We start from the raw sequence: 25053 nt of genomic DNA on the forward strand, positions 1-25053 counted from the left end.
GCATGGCTCGGAGAACTTGAGAAGATTTCTTTCTTGTTTTTCTATGCCATGGTCACTGTATGACAGAGTAGTGAGAAGCAGGCCGCACATCCACACGCCAGCAACCACAGGCCTGAGCTGGGCTGACACTCAAAAAATATATTGCAGAGAAAGACACATATGGTTATATACGCACCAGTGCTTAGTTTGAGTCTTGAGATTATATTCGTGCATTTCCTTGTAGTGGAAAAGAGGACAGGGTTGTGTCCACAGGCACCTGCAAATCTGTAAAGCTAAAGGAGGACAGTACTTCTCAGCTTTATTGGCACCAAGTGGCTAAGGTGTAGATGTAAAAGGGGTCATGCTAAACACATTATTCTGAGGATGTCTGTTTTTGTGTGCATTGTCTTATTTTGTCTCACAGAGGTGAGTCAGGAGCTGGCAAGACGGAAAACACAAAAAAGGTCATTCAGTACCTGGCACATGTTGCCTCCTCCCACAAAGGAAGAAAAGACCACAACATTCCTGTGAGTATTCTCCTTTCTCATCTCTCTAATTTAGGTTAGCATTGCCTGCTCTAAGCCATAAACTGAATTGAGTGAGCCCATAAAAATGTGTTGAAATACTGACGTTAATGTTGAATTTGTATGAGAAATGAATTACAGTCATATCTTTGTATGCCCCCACAACCCCTTAAGACCAGGTTTTACTTTTGACCTTATATAACGCTGTAATTAGAGTAACGATCAGTTTGGCCGATGTGGCATTCTTATGGGCTTCACTGAGATTATAATGAAGTCACAAGTTACTGAGATGTACTGATAATTACAAATAATACTATATAGATATATATATCTATGTAGTATAGTTATAACTATAGAAACCAATACCTGTAGTAGAAGACATGGCTTTGTGCACTGCTTGTGTGGGCAGACAATCTAACAATTTGTATTTGTTTATCTGTAACACACAGCCAGAATCACCTAAACCAGTGAAACTACAGGCAAGTCTTTTTGCTTTCTTATACACCATGTTCATGTGCATGCTACACTCACACTTTCCTCTCAAACATAGAATATCTGTTTGACATGAGCCCACTAAGGGCTCATCAAATGGTTTGTAAGTTCAAAGACACCAGAAGTTACAGCTGACACTTAATATACTGTATTTAGTAAAATGCCTGGTGGATACACTGAAAACAGCATATTTAGCATTTACATTTTCTCTCTCTGTCAGGCACAAAATGCAGTTGTAAGTACATTTCAAAACTGGCATGATTATTGTGCTTTATGTGAATGGTATTTCCTCTGTTCAGATGTGCCATACTGTAAATTTGCTTGCCATTATTGTGATTGATACTCAGTGAAACTTAGTCACATGCATGTTGTTTCTATTTGTTGTGGTAGCCACATATTGAGTCTTGGCTGTCATCATGTGCTATAGGAACCTTAGCCATTTGTGCTGCTTCAAAAATAGTTAAAATGCTAATTGTACTTGTATTATAGCAAGGCATGTATCTTACCTGTTTTAGATTGTTGTAAGTTAAAATGGTGACCCCACCTGTCTTGCTTAAAAGCGTCAGTTGAGGACATCCATAAGAATTAAGGTTAATATTTAGCAAGTTTACCTGCAGTACCCGAGAAAGTCTCAGTCCTGGTCATCAGGCCCTAGAGCCCTGCATGTAGTTCTTGTAGCCACCTAACCCGTGACTGAATTACAGTATACCTGATATGTACAGTACAAACAATTAACATCAGCAGTAGTCTGGGTCTTGAGGGCCAGGATTACAGACCACTGAGGTATTATAATAACACCTGTTGCTAATGCCATCCATAGACTGCTCTAGGTTGTGCTTATATTTTGACGCCAATGCATCATTTAAAAAAATGTTTAGCTTGAACTACAGGTTCATTTGTATCCGTGACATTAATGCAATTTATTATTTTCCATAATAACAATTGAATCTCCCCCATATCCTACAGAGTGGACCCCTGTTTTATGTGAGTAGTATGTAGTTTTTCACCTCTCTCACCTCCTTTACAATATAAAAGGGGTGCTTTACCCACTCGGTTGCCACCAACTCTTTACCCGCAAAAATACCTGACTCTTAACTCTTTAGTGTTGCCTGTAGTTTGGCAGTAGACGCTATCCACATTAATCAACCTGCTGTAGTTTTGCTTTAACGTTTACATTGCATGATCTGTACTTCTTGTCCTCACTGAGTTATTAGGATCTGCTTGTTTCAGACATTTAACATGTACATTTACGTACAATGTGAGGACATCTCCTGCCTTAGAAATCATTGCTCTAATCTTCATTTTAATAAACTAATGGGCTACCACGAAGCTGATAGATCTCATGCTATTTATTTGCCTGTATAATGAAGCAGGTTGTAAACATTGACTGACTAATATGTTCCACTCTGTCTCACTTAAAAAAAAAACCTGTTGGCATGTTAACACCAAGGTTTCCAGTTTGGTTTCTGGTGGCCTCAAAGTCCCAGCTTGTCATGTGGGAAGAATTGTGAGTGATGTATGTCGAAATCCCACAACACAAACTGAAAAAAAACAAAACAATCAAAACTCCTTTAAGGTGATAAGCTTAAAAAGATGATATGACTCACTGTTACTGAGAAATTTCAACACTCCCTTCCCTAGCTGTCGTTTACATTCGACAGCAACCAAGCTACCTACCTGCAATTAATGTGAGGTGATCACCTGGATCATATATATAGAAAATGAAGAACAGCAAAAATACTCAGCCCTCTCTTCCTCAAAAATGATACAGAGGGGTGTTTCTTCTTCAATGAAACCATCTTTAGCCAAACAAAAATATACAGACACTGTCATCCAGCGAGCATGTTAAGTAGGAAATGTGAATTTCCTTCTTGTTGTTCCAACTCACAGGATTGAAGTGAATTAGCTACAGCCTACTTAATTACTGGCTGCTTTTAGATAGCCGGTTAATCAACAGCTGCATTTATACCAAGTATGTTTAAAGTGCTTCACTGGTTTTCAAGCCAGCTCGTCTTAATCAGTTGACCTAGACCTAGTGCCCGATGCAGAACCTCTTCTCGACCTTTCGTACATTAAGCTAGATTCAGCCTAAAAGCTCTGCTTGGCCCAGATGAGTCCTCCACATTGGCTTGTTCCTGTCCAGATTTAAATACTTTCAGCCATTTTCCAAGAAGTGTTCTCCTTTTCCCTGCTGGTGAAAAGAGCGACTTGTAATATTTGTCTGGCCTTGTGACCTCTGGAGCAGATGTTGAGCAGTGAATGCACATCCACCACTACTGGCCTCTGCCTCATAAGATTTAGTGGAACAGTTTTGACTGATCCTCTTTGACTCCACTCAATCTGTCTTAAAGTACTGCTCCGTAGCCTGCCAAACAGCCTGCACACCGATAAGAGACACACTTGTAGCTATGACCTGTAAATGTCATCTAGAAAGGCAGAAATGTTTTTAAAAAATAGTTTAAAGGAGGTGATGAGGAGTGTCTTTTTAGCTTCAAAATGACTGTATTATTAATAGTGACTGATAATCTCTCAGTAGTTTTGAGGCGTCTCAGGTTATTTAAATTTGATCACAGCCACACAACAATTGGCCATCTCGAGTGGAGGAGTCAGCTCTGTTGGCTGTCAGATGTCTGACATGCTCACTTTGCAGCAAGAATGTGGGTCAGCTTCTAATGCTGCTAAATTGGCCCCCCACTGGTGTTTGTAATCTGCTCTTTGTTTTTATGTGCGTACAGCAGACCACACAGATGGGTAGAGGATGCCAATGAACAATTTTAACTACCAAGTTGTACCACAGGCCTATGTTTATATAGAAACAAAGGCTTTTGGTTTGAATCCTCTGCCCGCTGTGGGATTTGCCACTGCTCTGATAGCTGGAAAAGGACCAGGTTTATCCAGTTCAGCCCTGCTTTATTCCAGCTGCCCAAAAACTCAATTAAAAGCAGTCCATCACGCTCTCTCCGGCCAAAGATCACATTACATGTCTCACATCCTGAGTGCAATGCTGATTCCTCATCCCGCAGAGTTCCATTTGTGGAAAATGGCCTCCTCAAACCTTCAATGTGTGTGCAGCTATTTTTGACGTAATGGGAAAATATTCCACTCAGCCACAAGAAGAGAAGTAACATTGCAGAAGAAATTGTTTTTCTCTCAGACACTTTGGATTCTCTGGTCATGACAAAGCCCACAATGTGGCTCAGATGGAAACACAGCGGGCCACCTGTCCAAACATCTGCATAAGTTTATTTATTTATTCAGCCTCTCTTAAAGTGTCCAGCCTAACAAAATAAGCCAAGGTTTTTCTGTTGTGTGTTGTGGACACATTCCTCCTGACATGATAGAGAGGCTGTCTGGATTTTCTCACAGCAAAAAGCCCAAATTTTCCTAGAAATGTTTTCTTAATCACTATCAAGCACCATGACACATAATTAGTTCAGTGTCTTTTTTTTCTTTAAAGTTTAATCTTCAAAAGACAAAACTTCTGCAAATGGAATTATGGTTGTGGAAGCTTTTATGGTCACCATGTTGATAGGATTAGTTTATCTTTTATGTGCTTGAGAAAAGTCCAAAAACCTCAAGTCCACTGCCAAGAACTGTTGGTTTCAGCATTTTGATTTCTTAAATATGATCAAATTATTTGTTCAATTGTTTAGTCAGAAAATAAAGTGACAGTTTAAGTCTTCAAATTGCTGGTTTTGTCTAAAAGCCAAAGATATTTCAATTACACAAATGTCGTAAAACATAAAAGCAGCAAAACGTCACATTTTATAAGCTGGAAACAGAATGTTTGGCACTTTTGCTTGATAAACCACTTACATGATTTATGGTTACATTTTTGTCAAACGACTAATTGTTGAGACACTTATCGGATCAATGCAGAATTTTTAAGAATTGTTTTGATGGAGAGGTAATACAATGACCTTGTGATCATACTTTTACTAACTGGAGTGGTGTGTTCTCTCACATAAAGATGTTACCTCCTTATACTGTTTTTCTAATGCTGTGGCCACATTGTCTCTGCCTGGTCTTGCTTTGGATGAAAATTACTTTGTAAAAAGCTCTTCGTGATGCACCGCACTGCTCCCATAGAAACTTTAAATTCAGCTGCAGTTTGGGATTGGGAAAACTTCTAACTCTCAGAAAAACAATCTGTCTCCAAACAGCATCATTTAGCTTATTTGAGATTGTAGACAACTGCAGAACAACTACAAAAAACCTTGAACATGTCGTTCTCCATGTGAAAAAACACATGGTATACACCATACTTCAATAATATCATGATGATTAAGGGCTTAATTTACTTGACTTGACTTGGTACGATAAAGCAAGTGTGATGGAGTATGACTTGCTTTGCTTGCTGGTCTCGTCTTTCTGTATAAAACACATGACAAGTCTTCAGATGTTCGCTGTCTTTGTCTGCATGCTTATGTTTGTTTTTTCATTTGTCTGTGAAAATCAGTTTCTAATCATTTTGGTTTGTTGGTCTTGACTTTCATGTGGTGACAGGACTGCTGTAACGTCCCTCTGTTCTTTTCAGGGTGAATTAGAGCGTCAGCTTTTACAAGCCAACCCCATCCTTGAAGCTTTTGGGAATGCTAAGACCGTGAAAAATGACAACTCGTCACGTTTTGTAAGTAGGAATGATATTCATGAAGAGGGGCTACATTCTTAATGTGCACCACACAAAGTCTCCTCTCATCACAGCACCACCTTGGCTGATGTTGATTCACGGCACCTGAATCAGATTTAGGTGAAGTTTTTGTATCTTCTAGAAATTTCCTTTTTGAGAATAAGCAGAGGTAAAACAGCTTGAAAGTAATTTAATTATCCTCCTTTTCCTGTAAGCAATTACACAGGCCATATAGCCCGACACCGGCGCCTGCTAGTCATTAATGACGCCTTTGATATACTGGATCATTTCAGACTGGAGGCAACTCCACTTCTTAATAGTGACGTAGGACCAGAGGGACATGAATAAATTCTTGGCTTTAAAATAACTGTGGTGAATTAATCAGTCACATTTAAGTGGGTTTTCTTCTAGAATACCAAGTTTCCATTTGTCATCAATGAGGACTTGATCAGGAGACCTGCTTTGTTGTACGAATCAGGACCTACCTGTACAAATACTTATATTGGAGCTGATGTAAACTCAGTGTAAATGTAAACATAAAGTTATCTAGTAAACATAATGAGCATAATTTATATTAGTTTATAATGTCATTTTACAAATGTTGTAGATATTGCTTTGTACTGCATAAAATATAATATAATGATCATCCCTGTAAATGATCTGTATAAGTGTTCATGTTTATTGAGGAGTCATGCTGACTCTTCGTTCATTATTCTTTAAACAACAAACTCCTCACCACGAGGCCTCAGTGTGTGTTACAACATTATTATATGAGTCATTCTGTTGGCGATTGATTTCTCTTTATCTTGTCTTGTGCACTTCCTGAACATTTATCTTCTGTTAATCTCTGCAGGGGAAATTCATCCGGATCAACTTTGATGTCACCGGATACATTGTTGGAGCTAATATTGAAACCTGTATCCTGTTTAAAAGAATTGACTAGAATTGAGCAGAATTCAGTCATTGTAGGTGAGGTATTTACAAAGAGGCTAGCAAGGGGTGTTTATTGGAAGCACACTCAAAAATGAATCCAATAGGACATTTTCATGATAGAATGCTTTAGAAATGTGTTGTTCATTTGAAGTTTATTTTTGACTACACTGGGAAGTGTCTCGTATATACAAGAACTGATGTTTTAAGTTTTGATTCTACATCAATCTGATCCACCAACTAGATTTTTTTCTTTGAGCATTGTGTGTCAGACTTACTGGAGAAATCCAGAGCTATTCGTCAAGCCAAAGATGAGCGCACCTTCCACGTTTTCTACCAGCTGCTGGCTGGAGCCGGAGAGCACCTCAAATGTAAGTAGACTAAGCTTTTATACTCTCACGTACTTCTTATCTTCTTTGTCTGTTTCCAGCTTAACTATGTGGTCCTGGTACGCCTGGGTGCTGCTGCCGCCATGGGCCTGCCTGACTCTCATCACTACAGTTATTATGTTTAGTCGTAGTTCTGTCACTATTAAAGCTCCTATTATTAATCTCAGCTAATATTACAGCTATTTCTACTGTTAGTGTTGCCATACATCTTTGCCTACCTATCTGTCTGTCTGTCTGTCTGTCTGTCTATCTGTGTCTCTATGTCTCTCTCTCTCTCTCTCTCTCTCTCTCTCTCTCTCTCTCTCTCTCTCTCTCTCTCTCTCTCTCTCTCTCTCTCTCTCTCCCTAAAACCCAACCGGTCAAAGCAGATGACCGCCCACCTAGAGTCTGGTTCTGCTCGAGGTTTCTGCCTCTTAAAAGGAAGTTTTTCCTTGCCACTGTCGCCAAAGTGCTTGCTCATGGTGGGAACTGTTGGGTCTCTGTAATAACATTATAAAGAGTCGGTCTAGACCTGCTCTATTTTGTAAAGTGTCATGAGATGACTTTGTTGTGATTTGGCGCTATATAAATAAAATTGAATTGAATTGAATTGAATATGTAAAAGATAAGTTAACAGTATAAATTGTAACATTACATAGTTCATATTCAATTCATATTTATACCAAAACTTGCCAACAATTCTAATCAAAATCAGTCACCTCCTCTTATAAAGAATTACAAAGAATTGGTGTGTTTCTACAGCACTAAAACTCAGTCCTCTGTTAGTCCATGAGCCTTACCTTTTTAAAAGAAAAAAAATTCATATCTTAATCATGTTTCAACATGTTTTTCCATTTTTTTTCCCACAGCGGACCTGCTTTTGGAAGGATTCAACAACTACCGTTTCCTGTCCAACGGTAACATCCCAATCCCGGGCCAGCAGGACAAAGACAACTTCCAGGAGACCATGGAGGCCATGCACATCATGAGCTTCGCCCATGAGGAGATCCTGGGTACATTTTTCCATAACACCAGCATAAAACATACATAACAAGTTTCTCAAGAAAATACTCAAATGATTTTTGTCACATATTGTGCACATACCAAGAGATAACAGAGCAAATAACTTGGAAATGTGTATTTTATTTCTCTGGATCTTATACATTTGTTATAAAGTACTAATTGTATTTTTTAATTGATAATCTCCAATGAGATTACGATTTAAACAAGGTCCTCTCTTAATCCTTCCATGGCCATGAAACAAACCCATTTCCAACACATTGATGTGATGTCTTACTATAGTAATATGGTTTTCTCTGGATTCTTCCATCTGTAGCCATGTTGAAAGTGGTGTCCTCAGTACTTCAGTTTGGAAACATTGTCTTTAAAAAGGAGAGGAACTCCGACCAAGCCTCCATGCCCGATAATACTGGTAGGTATCCCACAAACACACACACACACACATACACACACACACACACACACACACACACACACACACACACACTGCAATCCTTTTACAGCTGCTTCATAACCTTATAGCTTGGAGCTCACAGGTCAAGATGTCCTCCTTTTCCTCTTCCCATATATACTTCAACTTCTCCTCCCCTATTCCTGCCTCCCTCACACTGCGTACCTTGTCCACAGAGCAGAGGAACTGGTGATTTATGTCTTTTCTCTCCCCGAGCCTTGTCAACCTGCCATTAAGCCACATCATTATGAGGATTTACTCCTGAAGGAAATGGGGCACAGCCTTCCAGTTCCTCCACATGTGGCACTGCATATTTGGCACTTAAAACTGGGAGACGGGGAGAGAGAATGAGTCTAATGCCAGTGATGCAGCTCGGCCAGATATTCCCAAATGCGACAAGCAGAACTCAGGACTGAAGCAGATGTTTTTTTTAGTAGTGAGACTTGGCTGATCTAGACTGGATCCTTCTTTTTTCTACTTTTCCACAAGCTTCAGCCGTGTAAAATGCGACATTTTCCCTGTTACATTTCATAAGAAAACATCTTTGAAAGATATGTGATGAATCTTAATATTAATCAGTAATGTTGTATTGTTGACCTGCCATCTTCGACAGGGACCTTTGAATTCAGTTTCTATGGCTTTTAGAGAGGTTTGTAATAATATTGATTAAATTATCTAATTATCAAACAGTACTTTAACAAACAGGAAACTTCTCACTGTGGCCTCTTACATTCTCATTTAAATAAACGTTTTTTTCCTTTTCCATGTTTCTCAGCCGCTCAGAAGCTGTGTCATCTGCTGGGTATGAATGTAATGGAGTTTACCAGAGCCATCCTGTCCCCGAGGATCAAAGTGGGAAGAGACTACGTCCAGAAAGCGCAGACTAAAGAGCAGGTCAGTTTTGGATGAATTTTGCTGTTATGGCTTTGTGTTTTGTTCCCACACAGCAAAGCATTTTTTATTCTCTACATCTGTGTTTCAAGCCTCTGACTAACCTCTTCTCCGGACAGTAGTGGCTGAGCCTTCAGTTAATACATACATAAAATTGAGATTATTTAAAAACTGATGGCCATAACAGTGAAGACATGCTGTCCAAAATTGACCTGATATCATTCCTTGTTTCATATTGGAGTGGGCACAGGGGAAGGATAGTTTTACCTTATGGGAAACCACTCCAAAGTGCTGTTTATTTCATTCATTGCCTGTTAAAGTGCAATACTCTTGCAGACTTCTGATCATAATGGCTACAGCTTGATCGATACAGCTTTTGTCTCAACTGTTTTAGATAATACAAGTCTGACTCAGAAAGCATGTGGAACATTGACGGTACACAGTCTTGCCAAGATGTACGAATCCATCTGTCCAGTGTAGAATATATTTCTTCACGAGGATCTGGAAACTCTGTATCTCCTCATCTCCTCTCTCTCTCCCTCCAGGCTGACTTTGCTGTCGAGGCCCTGGCTAAAGCAACATATGAGCGTCTGTTCCGCTGGCTGGTCCATCGTATCAACAAAGCTCTGGACAGAACCAAACGGCAGGGTGCCTCCTTCATCGGCATCCTGGACATTGCGGGTTTTGAGATTTTCCAGGTTTGAATGAAAATCTTTTTTAAAAATGTGTTTTTTTTGGTTGTTGTTGTTGTCGTCCTATAAGCTGTCTACATTTGAGGTTTTGAGTTCTTGTCATCTACCACATTTCCAGTGAAAGTATTGTTCTTCCATGTATTTCTCCACAACCACAGTTGAACTCATTTGAGCAGATGTGCATCAACTACACCAACGAGAAGCTGCAGCAGCTTTTCAACCACACCATGTTCATCCTGGAGCAGGAGGAGTACCAGAGGGAGGGCATCGAGTGGAGCTTCATCGACTTCGGCCTCGACCTGCAGCCCTGCATCGACCTCATTGAGAGGCCGGTGAGTGTGAATGATTAGCTAGTATCAGTGAAATTAATTAAACAAAACACACCTAGTTTAACTCATTTTCCGCTTATTCTTAAATCATTCTGCCTGAACTGGATAGGAAAAGTTACTTACACCAAAGTTAGTCTATAAATAAACTTTACTTACTTACTTGCATTTACATTGAGAAAAAGTTGTTGTTGGGGCACCCTGGTGGCCGAGGGGTTCAAGATGCTTACATCAAAAAAGACAACAAAAAAAAAGTTGTTGTCTTGCTGGTGGAGGTCATGCCACATACTGTTCACTCTCTCTGAAGTCTTTAGTTCTGTCCTGTGTTAATATTGCTTCAGGCAAACCCTCCAGGAGTGTTGGCTCTGCTGGATGAAGAGTGCTGGTTCCCCAAGGCCACGGACAAGACCTTTGTAGACAAGCTGACCCAGGAGCAGGGCACACACACCAAGTTCCAGAAGCCCCGTCAGCTCAAAGATAAGGCTGACTTCTGCATCATTCACTACGCCGGCAAGGTACGCTCATTTTTATCTCTTTGAAAATCACACTCAGCAGGTTTCTGTCTTCTTTTGAAGCTGGAAGTCCACTCCTGGCGGGTTTTCAAAAGAAAAAATAAATTCTGTCTTTCCTTGGAAATTACAGTTTACTGAAGAATATAGCTTTCATTTTATAGAGCTTGTTTTTAGAGCATTTGTCAGGCTCTCCTCTAAAAAGCACTCACCGAGATAGGCACATAGGAAAAAGGTAATCATATTGATAGTCATAGCTGTTAGACTGCACTTAGGCTTTCAGTTGTTTTAGTTTACCATAAACCTCTAAGGCACATCAACACATGCCTTTTGAATAAGGCATGCAAGTTCCTGGAAGGCTGGGACGTACTGGAATGAATGTTCTGTTTTTCCTCCATGTTACTCAGAAATATATGTGATATATTAATGACTCCCTTACTTCTCATCATATCATATATCCTTTGGTTCTGTTTTGGACCAGCTTCTTTATTTCTGTCCACATTCATATTTTCTCCTCCCTGATCTTCTCCTGCAAAAATTAAACGGCAAGTGAAAAGTTGCTGCCGGTCAGCGCTCAGATTAAACAATGACGCAAAGTTCTCCTGTGGTGGGATTTCAGGGAAATACTGTGGTTTGATTTATATGACATTGTATGAAAGTGGATTTGGACGTTGTCAGTGGTGTTATGCAATAGGACTCAGCATTTGTGTTGCAGAGAGACCTACTGAGTAGCACATCTGCTTACCATTATGTGGACTTTGTCGTTTTACACCGCAATCAGTCAAACACTCAGAGATTTGAACTTTAAGAACGTCTGCTGTGGAGGAAAATCTGCCGCGCCACGAAGCCAAATGTTGTCAACATAGGTATGCACAAAAAACATGACCTCATGTATGCAGTCTGAATCACTACAGTAAAGTGTGGCTGGTAAATTAAGTCGGTATTTGCAGCAGGTCACCATGATGTGTCAGATGTACAAATATATATTTAGACAACTTTATTGAATACATATTTTAGCATGCCAGGCTGAAACCCACTTGACTGGTTAGTTACAGGTATTCACTTTGATAGAGCAGTTATGGCTGATACAACTGAGACACAATACTTCCTCCTTATGTTTCCTCTTCTTCTGTTAAATGACCTCCAGCACGTCCCACTAATTCATAGTTTAGTGGTATAAAATCATCTCTCTCAACAACATTGAAATATGATATATATCTAAACTATATCTCAAATATACTGTATATATACATGTTTATATATTGTTTGTTTAGTTTTTTTTCTTTCTTTTTTTTCAGAAGGTTTCAATATTTGCATTATCAGATGTCAACGTATATACACACACTACCAGTTAGAACCCCGGCCAATACTGGATTTTTAAGGCTGTTATAAATATTTATATTTGAGAGTTTAAAATAACTAATAATTAATTTAAATGGTATACTCAAGAACATATGTATTGAGGCTTTGTGGGACTAACTTAGTTTTACGTTTTACCAGGTTTTATTGTTATCTATTATTTTAACATAATGTTGTTTAGACCCTGATATATCGACCAACATTAGCTCATCAAAGATATATTAGTATTGGCTGTATGGCCAACATATATGACATACAATGTCAATAAGCTACACGAAAATATTCTATACATATCAGAATAAATGTCAAATGCTATTGACATTAACAAAAAATATACAGAAATGCTAAACATATATGCTTTTTCCATATGTGCTTTAAATGCTTTAGTTGCAATTCTTTACAGCAAATATAAAGGATCTTAATCAGAAATGTTAATGTAAAAATATCGCAGGTATATCGTTGGATCACTCGGAATCTCAAATATGTATATCATATTGGCTTCAAAAATCCAGTATCTGTCAGGCTATAATTGTGGTATTATAGCATATTGCTGAGTTGTACCACTTCATTGTTACAGGTGGACTATAAGGCAGATGAGTGGCTAATGAAGAACATGGACCCCCTGAATGACAATGTGGCCACACTTCTGCATCAGTCAACTGACAAATTTGTGGCTGAACTTTGGAAAGATGGTAAGCTGCTACCTGCGTACCTCCTAACACTTAAACAGTACTAGATATGAGAAGGAATCAACTTTAGTAACACATCCTTTAAGATTCATTATGTACATACCTGTTTGCTTATTCAGTTAACCAGCACGTCGATATGTCTCTCACTCAAGCCTACTAACAACAGCTTGTGTGCCTTGTAGACCCAGGCCTACACATTGATCTGATTTCTAAGAATTAACATCACCCTCCCCTCCCTGTCTCTTTCTCTGTGTTGTAGAGATTCAGACCATTCAAAGGGCTTCATTCTATGACAATGTCCCTAGTCTGGATGAGCCGGCAGGTGAATGACTGGGTCGTGCTGTAGCAGACCTGGGCCAAAATAATAATAATAGCTGAAAATTAAAAGTTTGGGGTTGTGAAAACAAGGTGCTTGGTAGGCTAAATATAAGCGCCTCCCAAGCAGGTTAACTTCTTGAAAGTGGTATATTTTTGCCCAGATCTGGCTGTATGTTTCATGCTTCAGCCGGCACTGTGTCCGTCATAGCTACAATGGCTCCCATTTGCTTCATGGCTGCATGGCTCCCTTGTCTCAGCCAAAAGTAGTAGTGCCTAATTCCTAAACAAGTTAAAGTAGAATATAGTCAACTGCTCCCTCTAGTCAAACTAGTGTGCGTGAGTCCTGTGATCTTTGTGTGGTCAAATAGCCCTGAAGCAAGCGTTTAGGATCTGGTGCAGCTTGTTTCTGTTTTTGTGCTTCCTCTGTGATGTCATACGTCAACGAGCAAATTAAGAATTTGAAGCTCGACTGAAGAAAATGCAATGACATTAATTTCCCGCCATCTTCCTTCCTAGATAGGATCACAGTGGCGGGGAATTGAAACCAGATGTTGGTATTTGCTTTGGCTCTGAGCTCAGACATCAGTGTAGAGGGTCCAGACAGCGGACCATACATCACCTCAGTCTGAATGTTGAAACTCCAGCTGTCTGTGACTCATCAAATACTTTAACTTAGTCGGTTGGACATAGTGTATATTTAATTGTGTGTTAAGTCATAACTCATGTGCTGTGTCAATTCTTAGAGTAAGTCTACTGACATTACTGCCAGATGTTAAAAATATGTACTATTTGATGGATAATTCTAGTGATATTCTTATTGTCAAGAATTCCCATGAAAAGACCAAAACCAACAAAGAATTGATCACACTAACAATAATTGTCTATGTATCCACAGCCTGATTTATCTTATTATTTTGTGCTGTAGAGCTCCATTGTTGTCACTTTGGTTTTGAGTCAATCCCACATTCACTTAAACACTCACTATAGCATCACATCAGTGGCTAAAAGTAGTCCCCAAAAAACACACAATTTAATCCCATTTAATCCCAGCTGTTTTAGGAAATTATGTAGTCTTTTTTTACAAATTAAACTATATAATTGTGACCTGTTTATTTGAACCAATGGGCTTAGAGCTGAGAGCTACATATGGGGTAGGGAAGTCAAGAAGTATTTAGAGATGGACTAATGCATTTTATTTTTTATTTTGGACTTTTTGTGGGATATGTTGACAATAATAAAAATATGAAATAATATCCTTTTAAAGGGATTAGTATTGCACTTTCAAGAGGCTGCAGCAGAGGCTGAGGTATCCTGACATTTAGTCCCCCGTTTAAGTCAAATACTGGATCCTACATTTCCCATAATGCTGGTATTCACCCACGCGTTTCAAACTTGACATCCTAGTTTGCAATGCAGGGTTTCTGTTTAAAACATTTTTTGTCTCCAAGCCCAAGCTGAAGTGATACTACGTGCGTCATTTTCTCAAACTTGACAAACTTCTCTCCAGAGCCACAGAAGACATTATTATCAATCAATCCATTTTATTGTCACCTGTAATCATACAAGGTACAATCACAGCAGTACTCAAACTAGCAATTACTTTATTCATCAATTAATATGCCAATAGTTTTTTCAATTAATCATTTGGTCTACAAAACATCAGAAAACTGTGAAAATGCCCATCACAATTTCCAAGGTCACATCTTCAAACATCTTGATTTGTACAACCAAAAGTCCAAAACCCAAAGATATTCAACGAACTGTAAAATAAGACAATAAAAAGCAGCCAATCCAAAAGTTGGGCCTGAAAATTGTAAAATTGTATTATATGATTATATGATTATCAACTTGTCGATTAATTGACAAATCGTTGCAGCTCTAGACGTTGTGCAACTGCTTTCACAGGCTGAGTGGGACTAACCATGACTAGTCAACTGATCTTGATGTGTAAAAGTGATCCAGTTCCCCTTTGATATAAGTTAAGAACAGTGATATTGTAATTTTATTTAATTTCGTTTTGTTTATGTACAGAAGAGGTGATATCCCGGCAATATGTTGATGCAGATTTTGTGTCATAAGCTGTAAAATGTTGAAAAGCTTTCATGCAGCTGCCATCAAGCATTGTCTCTCATCTACTGTGACCAGAGAAAAGCATTTCAATTCTTGCAATTAAACTTTGTTAATGCTTAGTAAGTAAATCATGTTAAAGGTCTTGCTTCTCTCCAAGGTAACTCAACATGTGGAGCCCTGTATGTACAGACCCTTAGGCTTAGGAATATGTAGGCTTTGCGCTCCATCACCATCTGTAGAAGCTAGTGGTAGCTCTAGACTTTGAATGCTACTTTATTAGACTGCCGTTGTTTGTTATGTCTTTTTCATCCACCTGCACCTCATGTAGCTACATTATGTCACTGTGTTGCTACTGCCGTTCCTACAGTGCTTCTCTGCTTCCCATGAAGTCTTCTCACTCTAACCAGTTCTCCCCATCTCCCCACCAGTTGACCGCATCGTGGGCCTGGATCAGGTGTCAGGGATGAACGAGACAGCCTTCGGTGCCACCTACAAAACGAAGAAGGGCATGTTTCGTACAGTTGGACAGCTCTACAAGGAGTCGCTCACCAAGCTCATGGCCACGCTGAGGAACACCAACCCCAACTTTGTCCGCTGCATCATCCCTAACCACGAAAAAAGAGTAAATGCATAATCTAAACTTATTTGTTAGAAGCTGTCCATCAGGCAGTAGAGAGTGAAGGACCTGTAACTATTTTAATTATATTATGATTATCAATTGATTCTGATCCCAGTCTATACTGTTCATTGCAATAGTTATTTGCCAGTGAAAAAGAAAGAAAATAAAATACAGAGAAAAAGTCAGCGACCTTGAGTAGAAATTGTACGATAGAAATTTAGTAAGTACACAATTACTTGTTTCTGTTCTTAAAGGTGTATTTGTCTTTTCCTTCAGGCTGGTAAACTGGAGCCTCACCTGGTTCTGGACCAGCTCAGGTGTAATGGAGTCCTAGAGGGGATTCGTATCTGCAGACAGGGCTTCCCCAATCGCATCGTCTTCCAGGAGTTCAGACAGAGGTGACAAACAACAAAGAAGGAGTTTTTTTGAACTCTGTAACTTCATTTTACACAGAGGAGAAGTTGGCTTCATTTCCAGTTCATATTTATGTTCTCTTTTGTTCACAGATATGAGATCCTGACACCCAATGCTATCCCCAAGGGATTCATGGATGGGAAACAAGCCTGTGAAAGAATGGTAGTGCTTTTTTATTTGCTGTATTTCAGTTTTAACACTGCTACCCTGGAAAGCAAAACACACTGTGTATTCTGCTGAGCTACTGTAATTGAAGACCTGCTGGAATCTTCCTGGAACTTTTCAACCAAAAGTTTCCAGGAACTATGGAACCAGAGCAACGCAGGAAGTAAACTAGTAGCTAAAAGCACCTCTTGCGCATTCCTGTTTGCATTTCTATATCTGAAGAACTGTGAAGAATAGCAAATTGAAAAATGAATGCGTGTTCGAAACGCAATTTTTATGCATAATGAAACAGTTATATAAGTTATATTTCTTCTCTATTATATGTAAGTACATAAGTTATATTTCTCTCAATCATTCTCTAACTTGCTTGACTGACGCTCTCTCTCAGCTCGTTCGCTTTTTCCCTCTTTCTCTTTTTAAAAAGAGTCGACATCAAAGCCTAATGTTGGTTTTAACATGAATAAACAACAAGAAATGTCATTCATCTTAATATCGATACTAGAGTACTTCTTGCTTTATGAATGATCCTGAACCATCAGAAAGTTCTTAAACCCAGTGCAGGGACTATTTTTACACCTGTATCTATCCAGCAGGAACTAAATGTAGTCCCTGGTTCCTCTTGTCAAAATGCAGGTTATAGTTCCTGAGTTCCTCAAAAGGTTCTTGGTACCTTGGGAAAGCTCCTGCGGTGGAAACACCCTAACGCAAATACTTGCTTTGAATTCTTTAAAACACAATTTAACCCTGCCCACAGAGGTACATTCTTAACCACTCTTCATGTACCTTTTACAGATCCGAGCCCTGGAGCTGGACCCCAACCTGTTCCGAATCGGTCAGAGTAAGATCTTCTTCAGAACTGGTGTTCTGGCTCACCTGGAGGAGGAGAGGGATCTGAAGATCACTGACATCATCATCTACTTCCAGTCTGTGTGCCGTGGATACTTGGCACGCAAGTGAGTGTCAGATCTCGGTGTTAAACTATTTCTTAGGTATGAATGTATATCTGCGTTTGGATAACCAAGATGCATTTAAGGACAGTGATCCAGTTGTTCAAACCGCCAAGTTGATTATAAGTCAATGTTACATCCACAACTTGTCTCTGCTGCCCCTTATGTTTAAGTTTGGTGCATTTACAGCTCATCTGTACACTGAACGCAGCCCAACCTTGGTCTTTAAAAACAATACTGTACCCAGACATTGATTTCTTGCCTTTTGTTTCTTCCCTGTAGGGCCTTTGCGAAAAAGCAGCAGCAGCTGAGTGCCCTAAAGGTCCTCCAGAGGAACTGTGCTGCTTACTTGAAGTTGCGACACTGGCAGTGGTGGAGGCTCTTCACCAAGGTGAGAACCCTGACAGCTTCCTCCCCCAACAAAGTAGTTCATATGTGCAGATGATGCACTGCTCTACGTCTCTGCTTCACCAGGCCATCTGTACTTAATAGATGATTCTAGGTCTTATTGTCCCTACTGGTCATTCTTTGACCAGTATGATCCTGAAAGAGGTATTAAATTGAATTCTGTGTAGTATTAAACCGTGAAGAGGTTGATTTTTTTTCTCTCTCTCTCTGTATCTCAGGTGAAGCCTCTGCTGCAGGTCACCAGGCAAGAGGAGGAGATGCAAGCCAAAGACGAGGAGCTGATAAAGGTGAAGGAGAGACAGCTCAAGGTGGAGAATGAGCTGGTAGAGATGGAGAGGAAACACCAACAGGTAAACATGTCCTCTGTTATGGAAAGTGTGCAAGCTGTGGCCTTGATGAAGGCTTATTTAAAAACGGTGATAAGTTTATCATTGTGATGGTTTTACCTACGTACCCCGAGTGTTTGTAAGGAAATGACTGTATTTACTGTGTTTTATCAAATTTTGGTTGACAATTGAAGAAATCAATCTCGTAGTTAAGAAGACTGGAGACATTTTTTCAAACTGTTCCTTCTCTCCAGCTCGTAGAGGAGAAGAATATTCTAGCAGAGCAACTCCATGCAGAGACGGAGCTGTTTGCCGAGGCAGAAGAGATGAGAGTTCGTCTGCTTTCTAGGAAGCAAGAGTTGGAGGAGATCCTTCATGACCTGGAGTCCAGGGTGGAGGAGGAGGAGGAGAGGAACCAGAGCCTGCAGAATGAGAAGAAGAAGATGCAGTCACACATCCAGGTTTATAGCTTCACCTGTTTAAACTTAACTTTGCTTTGTTTGAAAAATACATGGGAAAAGCAATTTGCCTTTCAAAAACATTATGCAGTATTATAATTGTCCTCGTTTGAACATTTAAAGGGCCCAAAAATGTATTTTTTTTCTTACTATAAGTGATGGGATCTTACATGAACTCACTATTTTCTACCAGAGTTTGAGAAGTTTTGGTTATTTCACATCAGATATTTCTACATTTCTTTTTTTCTCTTGGCTCTTCTCACTAGTGTGAAGTGGGCGGGGCTCAGTTGGGAAAAAGGGAGACATATGGAGACATACGATTGTGGCTTTGTGAAAGAATTGATCTCTGCTTTGATTATTTTCAGCCAGATTTGAATCAGGATATCTGTTTGTACTTTTATGGTGTAAAATGCTCTTTTCTTCTTTAATTCTTTCACAGCCAATTCAAAATGTTCTGTTTCTTGATGTTAATTTAATCACTAAATATGTCCCTTTTGTAGGTGACAGGAAAACTAAATCATCAGCATACAATAAACATTTGAATTCAATTCCACATGGAGACATCTATTGAAATAGAGGTTGAGTCCAAACAAATCTGCTGAAACCACACCAACACTGATGAAGCAGATTAGCTGAGTTTTCAAGTGTTAAACTTCATTACTTACCTAAGATGTTTTTTAAATATTTAATGTTGTAGAGAAATATTTGAAGCCAAGCGTTCAGGGGCTTTACAGAGTTGTATGTGTCAAACTTCCATTTCTTTATAAACTACAGTGTTCAGACTTCAACCTCATCACATTAAATTGAATCTTTGTGTGTTTTCCTCTCTACAGGACCTGGAAGAGCAGCTCGATGAGGAGGAAGCTGCAAGACAGAAGTTGCAGCTGGACAAAGTGACAGCTGAGGCAAAGATCAAGAAAATGGAGGAGGACATTCTCCTGCTGGAGGACCAGAACTCTAAGTTCCTCAAGGTGAGAGGATTATATCTGCGAATTAAGAGTCAAACCAGAACCAGAAAGCAGAGTAACTCCTTTAAGTTAGGATCATTACAAGTACGTGGTGATGGATGAAGCATGGAGAAATATTAATAAAAACAATAAATTGTGTATTTTGAATGGCTTTACTTAGTCCATGACACATTTTACACGTTGTGTATGTTGGCTTTCAGTTACAGTGCCAACATAGAACTTTTTGTTTTGTTTTTATACATTTTTTTTTGTCTAACCTCTATGTAGTAGTTGTGTGTCTTGAAGCCTCCAGTCTAAGCCACACTTTGATTTTACCCAACAGGAGAAAAAGCTGCTGGAGGACAGGATCGGTGAGATGACCTCCCAGCTGACAGAGGAGGAGGAGAAAGCAAAGAACCTCGGCAAGGTCAAGAACAAGCAGGAGATGATGATGGTTGACCTGGAGGGTAAGGCACTCCGACTCCCAGCAAGCTGTTGTTACTGCTGACTTACAAATTATTCAAAAATAATCATAAATGGCAAATATATATTTTGTTAATAATACATTCTGAAAAGTTTTCAAGGCCATGGGATATGATTTTAATGTATGGCTTAATCTGCCATATACAAGGGACTAGTCCCTAAAGACCCGAGGTATGTAGGAATGTTTGAAAAAACTTCGGTGCATTTAACAGTTAATGAGCTGCACAGCAGCTAATCTGATTACCATTAGTTGTGTCAGGCTGTTAGCAATCAGCTGTTTGTGGTTTGTCACTTTCTGTGACCTCGTTGTGCCTCGTGTGACCCATCTGTAACCTGTGACTTTGCCTATTTACCTCGAGATTAACTCCAGCCAAAAGTTTTTGTAATTCTTTTTTTTTATATATATAATTATTAAAATTTTTAAATGCTTATTAAAAAATGTTTTTAATAATTATTGGCCATGTTTGACTTTGCATTTTGTTTAAGAATCTTGTTTATAATGTCTCCCTCCAGAGCGTTTAAAGAAGGAGGAGAAAACGCGGCAGGAGCTGGAGAAGGCCAAACGTAAACTGGATGCTGAGACGACTGACCTGCAGGACCAGATCGTGGAGCTCCAGGCTCAGATAGAGGAGCTGAAGATCCAGCTGACCAAAAAGGAAGAGGAGCTGCAGGCTGCTCTGGCCAGGTCAGTGATGGACATACAAGTCAAAACTGAAAGGACTGCATCAGACACCTTCTGTAAAATATACAACACTGATGAGTTAAATCCAAACACGAGCCTTTTAGCATTGAGAGTTTACTGAACCAACAGGTACTGAAGTGTATATTCTCCAGATGAGCCTGAAAGCCATGTCTTTCTAATCTCTATATACATTACAATTACTGAAATAATGAGCTCATTTGTTCATTCTTGGACAAATCTAATATTTCGTTTTTTTATTGCACATTCGATTATAGGTTTGAAGATTGTAATGTTATGAAAACACAATTTGCATAAATCCTCACTAAGATGGGATGGCACGATTTTCCTTTTTTCTTTTTTATTGATCAAACTTTGAGTTACACTGAATACAAAACAAATATTAACAATGTATGTATTTTCTGAAGTTTATCTTACACCCATCAACATATAGTCTTCTTTTTGCCATCTTTTTAAATAAAACTAATTTTCAGGTCTTTACACCAGCAAGATGCCTAACATGCTGATGAATTCCAGTTGAATAAAAGTCCTCCTTTTTTCCAACAATGAAGCAAATGCTATTATATGCTTTAATTTATTGTTCAGTGGCTCTTCATTGACTGGAAGCTCAAAGATTAGCTGTCGCTGTCCAAGTGTTTTGCCTCAAGCTTATGAACATTATTTGAACATTTTTGATACAAAAATAAGAAGCACCTAATGATAATGTGCCTTATATCTTGGTATATAGAACATTCAAATGTACAAAGTATAATATTTGAGCCTTCACAATGACACAGATAATGTCTCTTTTGAAGAAAGCACGAGAATTGTTTAACCACATGTATTAAATCAAAGGATACAAAACACTGAAGCGTGTTTTTATAGCCGCTGCAAGGCAGATGCATCAAACCTAAACCGATGTGGTAAAATATCACTGTTAGCAGTGTTGCTCATTTCAGTATGTAATGTACAACTTCACTTGCATCCTCTCACCAGTGCAGTACATCCCATCTCCATGACAACTGCACTCCACTGTGGTACAGCCAAGTCAATAGGAAGACCTAAAATAGACAATACAACAAAGACAACACGGAGTCAACTCTGACTTAAAGCAGCCAATGTCCTCTTCAGCTGCTGCAGTCAGTGTTTTAGGACACGTACACACTTTTCCTCTGCCTGTCACTCACCTTAGTCCCTCTCTGCTCTCCCCTGTTCACTGCTCCCAGCTGCAGTGTTTGCCTTCAGCGACACTGCCTGAGACCTTTCATCTTGGAGGCAGCCGTGTCTGATTACAGGCAAATTGGTGTTGATTGATGCTCTCAGGCCGGGGCTTTACATTAGTTTTTTTCCACATGAAGCAATAAAGATTTGGGATACATCAGGCTGTCATTTCATAGTGGAGGAGAAACTATTAACAAGTCAGAAGATTTTTGTCTTTTATGTCCCGATTGTGAAGAATATTGGCTGTAAAAGACCTGCGTCTTACCACTCTATCCCTGCAGCAAAATATCTTCTTCATTAAGCTCACTCCTTAATTTATCCTGATTTTCCACACATCAGGAAAAATATTCTGAGCAACACGTTTGGTGTCATGCTCAATTAGTTTCCCATTTAGCTGTCACAAGAGTGAATGCCGATGACATTAACAGCTGTGGAGGTCGTTGCTCTGAAGGTCAGCTCAGATTATTATGGCTTCTCAGCAGTTTCCACCTTACATCAGGACTGCAGGAGTTGGTGGTGAAACGTCTGTCTGACTAATTTCACACACAGAAATCATCGGTTTATTCACAGCCCCAGATAATTAAGCTTTCATTAAACTTGATGTGCCTCATTCTGAATTCAGCAGCTATTCTGAGAACAATTGTATCATCTTTGTTTGGAAAATTTCGATTTAATTTATATGGGAGTCATTAGTGCCTTTAATCCACTCTGTGGCATTACGTTAATTATATAACTGAATCGTTATGATATGCAGTGTGTTTAATCAGTGTGTTTCTATGTATGACAGGAATGTTTTGGTTGTTGCAGCCAGCAGGAACTTTACTAAGCTTCATGTCCAGCTGCAAACAAATCAGCAGTGTTATTATGTTCATCTTCTGACAGAGAGCACACACACATTTTATATGGACAGCTTCAGCAGTAAACAGTTCACCACACTGCCACCCTGTGTGCACTTGTGGCCTCATTTCAGTTTGAAAAATGACATCACTGACTTTCCCTGCATTTAATGTACATGTCATTACTTTAGACAGGCAATAAAAGTCTGAATAATTACATGCAATACATTTACACCACTGTGTACTTGTACGTGTGCTTTCATTTTGAGGATTTAAGGAATTAAAAACAAACATTGACTTTAAGATGTTAATTTGGTATAGCAGAAATCTTCGTAAATTCAGATTTTCCAAGCTAAGGAGATGTTCTCATTGTTTTCATTACGAGGAAGACAAGGGTGAATGGTAAGGGTTCACTCTGAAAAACTGTTCTTTTGTGTCTCCAACCAGGAGTGACGAGGAGACCGTCCAGAAGAACAACGCCTTGAAGCAGGTCCGGGAGCTGCAGGCCCAGCTAGCTGAGCTTCAGGAGGATCTGGAGTCGGAGAAGATGTGCCGAACTAAAGCTGAAAAACTTAAGAGGGACCTGAGTGAAGAGCTTGAGGCTCTGAAGACGGAGCTGGAGGACACGCTGGATACCACCGCTGCCCAGCAGGAGCTCAGGTGCTTGTTTAAAGCTGTTTTATCAGTGATGATAAAGGAAACTGATTTTACACATCAAAGTCTGTTTACAGGTCTTGGGGAGTACTATTGTATATGTTACACATCATATAAAGCCTTTTGTGGCTCCAGAGGGAGCTGCGTGAAGTCTGATAAATGGCCTCAGGTGATGTCACTTGGTGTGGAGGTGTGGAGCTCACCAGACCTCTGTAGCCCGCATCGTCATCTCTGCTTGTGGCTAACAGCTCGAGGCTACATTAGCCGCTAATAGCATATCACACCTGAATCTCCAACCTTAGTTGGACCCTCTCCATCGTGAGTCCAACAATGTTATACAAGTGAAATGCTGAATTGGTGTAGTTCTCTTTTATACTGGTGTTGTTCAAGAACTACAGGGTCTGACAAAAGCGTAACTTTTATTTGTAAATCTTTTATTAATTGACACTATTTGACACTAAGCAGTGTTCGATATTTGCCACTAATATGCTAAAGACATGAATAGAATTTATTTAAAATAATTTTGTCCTCTTTCACACGTCAGTGTGAGTTAAGTTACCACTTAATGCTCATTGCTTAGTTAATTGGGATTTTATCAAGACGATAGTAGCAATACAAAGATGTTTTTGTATTGTATCTTAGAAGATGTCCTCTCCTCTTAACCCTCTCTCTTGTGTCCGAACTGCAGGTCCAAGCGAGAGCAAGAGGTGGCAGAGCTGAAGAAGGCCATAGAGGAGGAGACCAAAAACCATGAGGCTCAGATCCAGGAAATGAGACAGAGACACGGCACAGCGCTGGAGGAACTGTCTGAACAGCTGGAACAGGCCAAGAGGGTGAGTGGGTCGTACCTGGTTGCTCTCTAAGGGCTTGTATTTTTTTATTCTTTGTATCATTTGTACGATATGTAGTCAGAAAATTTAACAGGCAGTTAACAGACAGGATCCCAGCAACAACTGCCAATTTAGATACTATGGCTATGTTAGTTTCAGTATTGCAATACCAGCATATTTATCCCTGTCTAAATTCATTACACAGAAAACTATAAATATAAAACCATAAAAGCATTATTTTCTGTTCTGTGCAGTTCAAAGCCAACCTGGAGAAGAACAAGCAGAGTCTGGAGAGTGACAACAAAGAGATGGCCTGTGAGGTGAAGAGTCTGCAGCAGACAAAGACGGAGTCAGAACACAAGAGGAAGAAACTGGAGGCCCAGCTGCAGGAGTTCACGGCCAGGGCCACCGAGGTAGAGAGGGCCAAGGGAGAGCTGTCTGAGCGCTCGCACAAACTCCAGGTAAATACAGTTTGTAGGGGATAAAGCCCCAGATTACTCAAGAAACCCAAATAATTTTTTAGCATGAACAAGAGTTCCAAGGACAACACCTGTGACAACCTTTTGATATTGTGTTGATATTTGCCCATTTGTCTTTTGTTAGACGGAGCTGGACAATGTGTCCGCGTTGCTGGAGGACTCAGAGAAGAAGGGCGTCAAACTGGCCAAGGAAGTTGACAAACTGAACAGCAAACTGCAAGACTCAGAGGTATGAAAGGCGGCATGAACGTCAGCCTTTCTGTCAAAACGAGTTTAAAGCTTCAGGAAACTTGTAGAATCTATACAAAGGCACCATAATTTAGTCTGCAGTTACCAGGA

At 39.6% G+C, this 25053-nt stretch overlaps 1 protein-coding gene across 1 annotated transcript in view; it reads left to right on the forward strand.

Moving 5' to 3' along the window:
• Positions 1 to 25053, forward strand: part of LOC139292319 (myosin-10) — a 52547-nt gene that overhangs the window by 20375 nt on the left and 7119 nt on the right. Inside the window, exons 4-32 of the mRNA XM_070914629.1 lie at positions 404 to 506; positions 953 to 982; positions 1216 to 1230; positions 1962 to 1979; positions 5533 to 5625; positions 6479 to 6542; positions 6828 to 6926; positions 7793 to 7936; positions 8260 to 8355; positions 9170 to 9288; positions 9831 to 9983; positions 10136 to 10309; positions 10645 to 10818; positions 12749 to 12863; positions 13120 to 13182; positions 15677 to 15870; positions 16144 to 16265; positions 16374 to 16443; positions 17239 to 17399; positions 17676 to 17784; positions 18020 to 18151; positions 18382 to 18588; positions 19419 to 19556; positions 19876 to 19999; positions 20529 to 20700; positions 23199 to 23411; positions 24094 to 24238; positions 24490 to 24696; positions 24839 to 24943. Of these exons, the coding sequence (XP_070770730.1) occupies positions 404 to 506; positions 953 to 982; positions 1216 to 1230; positions 1962 to 1979; positions 5533 to 5625; positions 6479 to 6542; positions 6828 to 6926; positions 7793 to 7936; positions 8260 to 8355; positions 9170 to 9288; positions 9831 to 9983; positions 10136 to 10309; positions 10645 to 10818; positions 12749 to 12863; positions 13120 to 13182; positions 15677 to 15870; positions 16144 to 16265; positions 16374 to 16443; positions 17239 to 17399; positions 17676 to 17784; positions 18020 to 18151; positions 18382 to 18588; positions 19419 to 19556; positions 19876 to 19999; positions 20529 to 20700; positions 23199 to 23411; positions 24094 to 24238; positions 24490 to 24696; positions 24839 to 24943 (3559 nt within the window). The remainder of the gene's footprint in view (positions 1 to 403; positions 507 to 952; positions 983 to 1215; positions 1231 to 1961; positions 1980 to 5532; positions 5626 to 6478; positions 6543 to 6827; positions 6927 to 7792; positions 7937 to 8259; positions 8356 to 9169; positions 9289 to 9830; positions 9984 to 10135; positions 10310 to 10644; positions 10819 to 12748; positions 12864 to 13119; positions 13183 to 15676; positions 15871 to 16143; positions 16266 to 16373; positions 16444 to 17238; positions 17400 to 17675; positions 17785 to 18019; positions 18152 to 18381; positions 18589 to 19418; positions 19557 to 19875; positions 20000 to 20528; positions 20701 to 23198; positions 23412 to 24093; positions 24239 to 24489; positions 24697 to 24838; positions 24944 to 25053) is intronic.

Source organism: Enoplosus armatus, chromosome 2 (genome assembly GCF_043641665.1).
Source record: "Enoplosus armatus isolate fEnoArm2 chromosome 2, fEnoArm2.hap1, whole genome shotgun sequence".
Classification (NCBI taxonomy): Eukaryota; Metazoa; Chordata; class Actinopteri; order Centrarchiformes; family Enoplosidae; genus Enoplosus; species Enoplosus armatus.